This window comes from Trichosurus vulpecula, chromosome 3 (genome assembly GCF_011100635.1).
Source record: "Trichosurus vulpecula isolate mTriVul1 chromosome 3, mTriVul1.pri, whole genome shotgun sequence".
In the NCBI taxonomy this organism is placed as follows: Eukaryota; Metazoa; Chordata; class Mammalia; order Diprotodontia; family Phalangeridae; genus Trichosurus; species Trichosurus vulpecula.
Genome location: NC_050575.1, coordinates 36399519 through 36409678, shown reverse-complemented (window position 1 = coordinate 36409678; position 10160 = coordinate 36399519). Strand labels below are relative to the sequence as shown.

Below are 10160 nucleotides of genomic sequence, written 5' to 3'. Positions count from 1 at the left end.
TCTACTCAGCAGTCTCATAAACTGATTCATATCCTAGTGTTTAAGTCTCAACCTCTCAAGGGAGTATAACAGTAGTTATATTGTTACATTCTGTCTAAAGTCTTTATGTTTTCCTTCCTTCCTTCCTTCCTTCCTTCCTTCCTTCCTTCCTTCCTTCCTTCCTTCCTTCCTTCCTTTTTTCCTTCCTTCCTTCTTTCCTTCCTTCCTTCTTTCCTTCCTTCCTTCTTTCCTTCCTTCTCTCTTTCCTTTCTTCCTTTCTCCCTCCTTCTTTCTTTCTTTTTCTTTTAAGAATTTCTTTAATAAGTAGCCATCCCATACATGATCAACAGTATACACTAAATACTTTTCTACTCCTCTTTGGGGAGACCCAAGACATGAGCCTAAATCTAAGTGTTAAATAATTCTTCTCTAGGATTGAGGTGGTGGGATGAAGAGACAAAGAGTTTGAAAAAGAATTTAACCCTTCCTTTACAAGTCAGATCTCCTATGACTGAAACCAGTTGAGATGCATTCATGGGCTCAGAGCTGAGGGGGTCCCCTAAGAAGTAGAAAGGGTGCTCCAATCCTCCATCTTTAGCCCAGGAGCAGCATTTGTTATTGCTACACCAAAGCCCACCTTCTAAATCCCAATATTCTACTGGAGGTTTTGTATGGTTGTGAGACACGGAGCAGAACAGTCTCTGAAAAAGTGAAAATAAATATCACACAGATGGCTATGGAAAAGCTCATGGAGTGTGGATGTGGGGTAAACAGGCTCCAACCTATGAGGAACAGGAATGAAACATGTTGCTAAAGAAATATATGGTAGGAGAAAGAGGTGGCCTGGCCAGATGATGAAGGCTAGTAACATTATTCATGTGATGTTAAGAGAAACTGAGGAAGGATTCCAGAACATTGGATAAACACTCTGTGGAGAATTTATGGGAGGTAATGGATCTCATTGAAGGCATGAATGGGTTGCAATCACTGGAAAGAACATCCATATCAATGAGATGACAGATCCACGTGACTATTTGAGTATATGCTACATAGATAGAAAAAACATGAATTTAAGTAAATTAAACAATAAGTTTAATTTGGGAGAATGTATAGAATTTCTACAAAAGTCCTACTCAATGCCTTATTGTGGTATGGAGGTGACTTTGGATTCTCAAAGGTCATGCCAATGGAATACAAACTCTGGCAGAGCTTGAGAAGCATCTAGTTCTGTTCTGGTTTATTGCCAGTAAGTTGTCCTCTAAGTCAGGGCTGTCCAAAATGCGGCCTGCGCAGGCCTCATGCCGCACTGCAATAGAAAATGAAGCTGAGCTATAGCAGAGCTCTCACTAAAATGGCAAATCAAAATATATTGTCTATTATTTCAATAAAAACCTAAAGTTGGACAGCTCTGCTCTAAGTGATGGCAATGAGGAAAATTACAAAATGGCCTTCAGTCGTGTGTAGCCCATTTATGCTTCTCCAGTGACATTGGCAAATACAGTGGAAAGGTGGGGCAGGAGCAGAGTTGTGCAGGTAAACATTTAATAAAGGACTTCATAGAAGAAAATTTATGCACAATACACTCAATGCATTATTGACATTTACTTCATCCCCTTTCTAAGTTTAGACAATCAACAAAGCAAGAAACAGACCTTTGATTTGTAGCATTTGCCCATTTCTGAGGTATAAATGCTCACACTGAAAATTTAAGAGTTGGTCCTTCTGAGCTGATATGAGCTGGTTCCATTACATCCCTGCATAAAGGGTGCTAACAACCAATTTCTAGACCCTCTATAAACATGAGCTTAACCAATGTTATTTCAAATTTTTGTCTGATGAGTAAGTGGACATAGTAATGGAGGAATATGAATCATATCAATATGGAGAGCTATGGAAGAAAGAATTGAAAAGAGAATTAATAGCTTGACACAAGAGATACAAAAGTTTAACCAAACAACAAATGTTCCATTTGTTTAAAATTAAAATGGACCAAATAATAGAAGTTAATGAGTATAAGACAACAAGAACTATTAAAATAAAAGACAAAAAGACCAAAAAAAAGAGAAGAAAATGTAAAATATCTCATATCAAAAACATATAACCTGAAAAATAAATCTTTCAGAGAGATAATTTAAGAATCATTGGACCAGATGCCATATTTTAAAAGGCAAAGTGAAAATGGAAAGAATCCATCAGGTTACCTCCTGAAAGAAATCCCAAAATATAAACTCCCAGGAACATAATAACTCAATTCCAGAGCTTCCAGTCAAAGGAAAAAAAAATACTGAAAGATTTCAAGTACCTAGAAGCCACAGTCAGGATCATCCAAGGTTTATCAGCCATCACAGTTATAGGAGTATAGAGTTTGGAAAACAATATTCCAGAAGGCAAAAGATACAGGCTTACAACCACGAATAACTTACTCAGCAAAACTCAGTATAATCTTCCAGGGGAAAAAGTGTATTCTTAATGAAACATAGGACTTCTAAGTTTTCTTGATGAAAAGACCCAGAGCTGCATAGAAACTATGGTGTACAAACACAGAAAAAAATAAAATAAAATAAAAAGGTAAATGTGAATGAGAAAAAGAACTAAATGAGGATGAACTATTTTCATTCTAATGTGGGAAGATGATACATGTCTCTTCAGAATCCTGTCATTATCAGGGGTTATGGATAGAAGGCCTGAGAGTGTGGTTTTTTTATGTTTTGATGATCTTTAAAGAAGAAAAAGGGGAGCAGAGGAAGGATATACTAGCGGATAAAAATGGAGAGAGAAAGGGTAGAGGAAATTATCGTTCATAATTTGGGTGTACAAGTAGAAGACAATACAGACAAGAAATAAGTGGGGAGAGAGCAGGACACTTAAACCTGACTTTCACCTGAACAAGTCAAAGGAAAGAAGACTATACACATGGAATTGGGTACAGAAATACATTTCAGTCAATAAAGAAACAGGAAGGAAATGAGAGAAGGAAGAATGGAGAATAGCATGGAGGGTATATTAAGGGAGGAATTAACTTAGGCAAAACAAACTCTAACCATGGTCAGTGGATCTCAGGAAAGTTTGTGATTAGACTCTGGATGCGCAGTTAGGTGGTGCAGTGGATAGAATGCTGGGGATAAAGTCAGGAAGACCTGAGCTTAAATCTGGCCTCCGACACTTCCTAGCTGTGTGATCCTGGGCAAGTCACTTAACCCTGTTTGCCTCAGTTTCCAAACCTGTAAAATGAGCTGGAGAAAGAAATGGCAAACCACTCCAGTATCTTTGCCAAGAAAACCCTAAAAGAGGTCATGAAGAATCACATGTCACTGACAGTGGCTAAAGACAGGCAAAAAGATGTATTTTAATTGAATAAGGGTCAAAAATGAGGGTATAAGTTGAATGTAGCTGGGGAAAAATCTTTGCAGTAAGTTTCTCTGACAAAGGTTTCAAAATATTAAGGAATTGATTTAAATTTATAAAAATGAGAGCTATTCTCATTTTCAAAGGAAGAAATTCAAGCTATCAACAGCCATATGAAAAGTGCTTCAAATCATTAATAATTAGAGAAATGCAAATTAAAGTAGCTCTGAGGTTCCATCACACATTCTTCATATTGGTAAAATTAATTGGAAAAAAAAGAAACTGACAAATGTTGGGGAGGCTTCAGGAAAATAGGCATATTAAAATACTCATGAAAGAGCTGTGAATTGGTCCAGCCATTCCAGAAAGCAATTTGGAACTAAGCCTAAAAGTTTATTACACTTTGCGTAAGCTTTGACCCAGTGATAACACTACTAGGCCTGTACCTCAAAGAGATCAAAGAAAGAGGAAAAGGACCCATATGTACAAAAAATATTTATAGCAGCTCTTTTTGTAGTGGTGAAGAACTGGAAACAAAGTGGGTACCCATTAAACAGAGAACAAACTTCATGTGAATGTAATGGAATATCATTGTGTTATAAGAAATGAATAAAGAGGTGGTTTTTGAGAAACCTGGGAGGACTTGTATGAACTGAGAGGGAAGTGAGTAGAACCAGGGGAAAAATTTTTACAGTAATAGCATTGTAAAGGCAGCTTTGAAAGATTTAAGAATTCTGATCAGTGCCATGATCAACCATGATTCCAAAAGACTTGATGACAAAGAATGCTACCTATTTCCTGACAGAGAGGCGATGGACTCAGAATGCAGAACGAGAAACACATTTTCATGTGGCCAATGTGGGAATTTATTTTGCTTGACTCTACATATTTCCTTCAAGGGTTTTGTTTTTCTTTTCTTCAGTGGCAAGTGGCACAGCATGTGAGTTGGGGAGAGAAAATGCTTGTTAGTGGAAAATAAATTAAAATTATAGTTTATTAGAATAGTCTCAACTAATTTTGAGGACATCCTTGATGGAGATATGAGAAGAAAACATAAACAATATCCTATGGAAGACTACACTTTTATGATCAATTAATCAATAAATACTTAAACACCTAATATATGCCAGACACTGCTAGAAGCTGGGGATACAAAAAAAAAACTGTACCTATCCTCAGATAGCTTGGAGCCTACTGGAGGAAATAATCTGTACATCAGTATATAGTATATACAAAATAAATACAAGGTAACTTCAAGAAGAGGAGACACTAGCAACTGGGAGGATCAGGAAAACATTTCATTTAGGAGATGGTATTTGGGAAACGCTTTGAAGGAAACTAGAAATCCTAAGAAGCAGAGGTAAAATGGGCTGAGGGTGGGAGTACATTCAAGGCATGAAGGCAAGCGCAAAGGTACAGATCTGCAAGATGGAATGTTACATTATATGTGAAGCAACAAGAAGGTCAGGTTAGTTGTACTGTAGAAAGCCTCTAAGGAAAATAATGTGCCACAAGCCTGTAAGGTACAGAGAAACTTTGTATTGTACTTGTCTGCTGATTTTTAAAAAATTGCTTTTTATCACCTTAAAGCCTCTTCTGCAACAAGATGTCTTCTATGCATGTTAGAATTATATATAATTCCTTGAAAGATATAACTTTATTCAATGAACCTCTGATTATTAATATCAAGGATAGGGACTGGACATCTGAGATGATGAGATTTCTTCTACCAATGTAAGTCTGCTCCTTCTCTGCAACAGTTTTAGAAAGTTACCTAGATGTTAGGGGATTTGCACAGGGTCACAGGCAGTATGCCCAATGATGACATTTGAACCCAGGTTTTCCTGGCTCTGAGGCTAGCTTGCCCTCTATTCACCATGCCATTGTTTTGTTCAGTTGTACAATTGTGGCCGACTCTTTGTGACCCCACAGGACACCAGGCCCTTTTGCAATCCATGCTGGCAGTGAGTTTTTCTCCGAAGCCACTGGAGTGATTTCTCCGATGGAACTCTTTTTGTCAGAACTCTCCATTATGACCTGTCCATCTTGGCTAACTCCATACCTCATTGCTCAGTTAGGGAAACTGTGTTATTCAGAGTTACGCAAGGCCCTCTGCCACAAGGCGGTGATCCAGGAGGATACCACTATGCCAATGTGTCCTCACTATTAATATCAAATGAAGCTTAAAACAGAGATGTGTTCGTCAAAGTTCATTGGCATTGTCATGAAAGATTTCCAGAACTGAGTCCAGATGGAAGATGGTGATCTTATAGATGGCGATGTTCCTTTTAGATAATGAGAGCCAACATTTATATAGTACTTTAAAGTTTACATAGCACTTTCTCTATGTGACCTCATTTGATCCTCACAACTCTGTGAGGCAGATGATGTTATCTCAATTTACAGATGAAGAAACAGGATGAGAGAGGTTGTAACTTCCCAAGTTTACACATCTAGAAAGTTCCTGAGGCAGGATTCAAACTCACATCTTCCTCACTCCAAGTCCAATATTCTATGTACTTTGGGCCACCTTGTAGATGACATTGTGCTAATTGTACTAAGACTTGGAACACTGTCGATATAAATAAGAACCATAATGACTCAAAAGAGTTTGGGCTATTTATCAATATAGAAAAATAAAGATTAAGAATGCCTATTTTCTAAATGAAGTAGTGAGATGGTCTATCAGTATGTATGCCTTGGACAAACAATGCCGATAGTGGGGGTAGAGTGGGGAGCAGTAGAATTGAACAGGAATAAGAGCCAAGCTAAGGAGATTGTTTTTTAATGACCCCTCCCTAACTTCCCCATAAAACAAAATCCAATATTCTTTCAGTGATACTATATGGCTGTGATCATGGAAGAGCATATTTTCCAAAGAATCAAAATTAGGGGTCACACATCACCAAAAAAAAAGCACTATATAAAAGTAGTGCAAAAGATCAGAACTGGCTAGTATTTATATGCCAGTTTAGGATTTGCAAAGTGCTTTCCATATGTTATCATATTTGATCCTCAACTCAACTCCACATAAAAATAGCAATTTACAGATTGCAGGTCACACAGACACTCTAAGGCAGGATTTGAATTCATGTCTGTACTAACTATACCACCCAACTGCCCAATGAGACATAAGTCGGCTGCTCATGTAGCAAAAGTGAGGGATAAAAGAAGGTATTGGCAAAAAGAATGACCGGATTGTGTGTGTCCCCCACAGTTATTCATATGTTAAGAGACTTAGATGAAGGCCTCTAGCACATTGGGTACAAGGATGGCTGCTTACAAGGAGGCACAGGCAAAAATCATACTGAGAAAGTGTAGGAGTTGTGATTTGTATTGTGGAGGGAGAAGTCATATGGCTGATACCACAGATCCTGTGAGTCAATGAATTAGTGGCTTAAGAATTTTGTTCTGTTTCATGATCGGTGCAATTTATTTTACATTTTAATTTTGTACCTTTGTTATGAAGAGCAACCTCCAATCTCTCAAACTATTCAACAGAACACCAAACGTAACTAAAAACTACTTTTTCTTTTTTACTCGTTCTTTCTGCCACGCATTCTAAAATTTCACTTTATTTTCGTTTTGATTTGTACTAGCACCACTAACATTTATGCACATACACATCTTAACTCATTTGATCCTTACATCCCTTTGGGGGGAGGAAGAATGCCATTTTTGCTTTCTCCACGATGATTAAACAGAGACTTTTGTCTGAGTGAAGTAAAGGCGGATCTTTTTCTTCTAGTCAGTGCTTTTTCAACTACTTTATAGATACCATTTGACATAAACAAGTTTCCTGAATTCGTTGGGATGTAATAAAAACTCGCTTAGAATAAAATGCAGGCTAAGTAAGACTCGGAGTAGGAGACGGAAATCCCTTAATAGAATGATAGGATTTACAGGTAGGTGGAAGGTACTTTTGAGGTCACTTGGTCCAACCCCATTCTACAGATGAGGAAATAGGGCTGGGGAGGTGGTCCAAGGTCACGTGGCCGGCATCGGAGGCCAAGTGCAGATCCAGGTTCAGACTTCGGTTTAACTGCCGTGGAAGGTATGGCTCAGGTCCGGGTTAGCCTGGGTTAATACTAAGTTTTGAATTTCAAATTATTCTGCACGGGTGGCGGGAGTTTGCACTCAGGGAAACCACTGAAATCACGGGTCTGGAGTGCAACCACACAGCCGCGGCACTGTTTTAAAACTGCAGAGAAAGGAGATTTTTCGTCGGACTCTTATCACGGAAAGTTTGGGCAGCCGAAGAGGCTAGCAGGGCACACCCAAGGCCAGCCTAGCCAAAGGCGGGCGCTGTGACAAGCCCGATTACAGCCGCGTGGGCTTCTTCCGTACGTCTTCCTTTAGCGGCGCGGCGCAGGGCAAGGCGGGCGGCGAGGTCCGCGGGGGCGTGAGGCGGCGCGGCGCGAAGCTGGGGGCGGGGGGAGATACGACGGAAACGGGGTTAGGCCGGGGGAGAGGGCCGAGACAGAAATGAGGGGACCGCTTAGTAGGCCGGGGGCAGGCCGGCCCCGCACGCTGGCGGATTTTCCCGAGGCCAGAACGAAAGAAATGGAAACTTAGGGGAAGAAGGAGAGAGGAGGGCTAGAGGCGGACGGGCAAAGCTCCAGACACCTCCCAGCCGCACTCTTTATTGACCCGCCCCTCTCCGTCACCCACGGGAGCCTTTCGGGCCACCGTAGCCCGCGCCTCTCCTTTTCCCCCGCGTGGCGCCGATGACGCGAGGCGCTAAGAGCACTCTTACAGAGGTCCCTTTCTTCCCAACAGTCGGTTGCCCGCCGCTGCGCCTGCGTGGCTGAGAGGGGAAGTGAGGCGGTTTCCTCGGCGCCTTTTCCGGCTGTGGCTGGGTCTGAGCTGGGAGGAGGAAGAGGAGGAGGCGGCGGCAGCACTAGCGTCGGCCGGGGGACCCTGCATACAGGGCGGTGGCCGGAGGTAACTGCTTGGGCTGGGTGGGGAAGGCGGGTACTCGGGACCTCCATTTCTTTCCCCAGAGTCCCGGCGGTAATCCCCGTCTTCCTTCCTTTCCTCTCTGTTTCCTTCCAGGTAGCTCACCGAGTCCCTCCGGGGATCAATGACCTGACGAGGAGCCGGAGCCGCCGCTGGCGCTCGGGTGGCGAGGGTCGGTGGTTCGGCGGGCGGGCGGGCCGGGGTCTCCGGCGGCGGCGGGTCCAGGAGAGACGGCAGGCGGTCCGAGGAGCGGCGGCGGCGGCGGCGGCGCTCAGTGCCTGGGGGGGAAGGGCAGTTCCGGGCTGGGCCTCACCAGGGCGGCGGCTCCCCGCGGCGCAGCTTCTGGCCGACGGCGGCGGCGACTGGAGGAAGCCAGTCTCGGGGCCGGGGATGTCCGACTGAGCTGGGGCCCGGGACTCGGCCCCTAGGCGGCGGCTGCTGCTCCCCCGTTGCAGGCCGCAGGGCGTCCTCGCGGCTGGGCGGGACCGCTCGGGTTTCCTGGAGGCTGCGGCGGCGGCGGTGGCTCAGGGGACGCGGGACACCTGAATGCCCCCAGCCCCGGCTCCTCCGACGCGATGGGGAAGGTGCTGTCTAAGATCTTCGGGAACAAGGAGATGCGGATCCTGATGCTGGGGCTGGACGCCGCCGGCAAGACCACTATCTTGTACAAGTTGAAGCTGGGCCAGTCGGTGACGACCATCCCCACCGTGGGCTTCAACGTGGAGACGGTGACTTACAAAAACGTCAAGTTCAACGTGTGGGACGTGGGCGGCCAGGACAAGATCCGGCCGCTCTGGCGGCATTACTACACCGGGACCCAGGGGCTCATCTTCGTGGTGGACTGCGCCGACCGAGACCGCATCGACGAGGCCCGCCAGGAGCTGCACCGCATCATCAACGACCGCGAAATGCGGGACGCCATCATCCTCATCTTCGCCAACAAGCAGGACCTGCCCGATGCCATGAAACCCCACGAGATCCAGGAAAAACTGGGCCTGACCCGGATTCGGGACAGGAACTGGTATGTGCAGCCTTCCTGCGCCACCTCAGGGGACGGACTCTATGAGGGCCTCACATGGTTAACCTCTAACTACAAATCCTAATGAGCATTCACCGCCCATCACACCCCCTCCCCAACTCCCCTCAGGAGAGAAATAAAAAAAAACATTCATAGGATTATCGCCACCATCACCTCCAAAAGCCACTTTCTCTTCTTTTGAATATGGACTCTGGAGTTACTGTTTCACGGTTTGGGGGGGTTTGGGTTGGGGGGGGGATTCCTCTTGTTTTCTTTTGTTTCGTTTTTTTTTCTTTCGTTTTTTGCTTTGCTTTAGGATGCTCTAGTCTGACATTTGACATGAACACAAGTACTAGGTGCTCTTGTTGACTTCCAGCAAATGGGGTGGGGGAAAATATAGCAACTCTTGAGATGGTCCTTTATAATAATGGTTTGATTTTTTTATTTTGAGGGAATTTTTTTTTCAATGTATGTCTCCCCCCTTTTACCCAGTTACCTTATCACTTGCTGTAGATGGCTTATTTTGCATTCATGCAGACGATGTTGCAAGTCTGTTTCATCTAGTAAACTGAAAATTATTGCTTAATCAAACTGCAGTCTGTCTTTTATATTTAAGGACTCTTTTTTATTTTAAAGAGTTCTAACTTTAGTAATTTCAGGTGTGTCCTTTCCTATCTAAAACTAGAATGGTAAACCTTGCCTGCAGTGGCGAACAAGCGATACCATTGTAATAACTTGCAAGTGCAAATCAGTAATGTTGAGCAGGTAATGTAAGAAGTGCTTTGAAATGTTAGCTATTAAGTTCTGAAACGTTCATCATGCATGAGTAGGGATAAAACCAAATTCTCTGTACCACATA

General features: G+C 43.3%; 1 protein-coding gene across 1 annotated transcript; it reads left to right on the top strand.

Moving 5' to 3' along the window:
- The first annotated feature begins 8558 nt into the window (after nt 1-8558).
- On the top strand, nt 8559-9892 carry ARF6 (ADP ribosylation factor 6). The gene has a single exon (XM_036750285.1). The coding sequence runs from the start codon at nt 8859-8861 to the stop codon at nt 9384-9386; it is 528 nt and encodes a 175-aa protein (XP_036606180.1). The 5' UTR covers nt 8559-8858; the 3' UTR covers nt 9387-9892.
- Nucleotides 9893-10160: the final 268 nt, after the last annotated feature.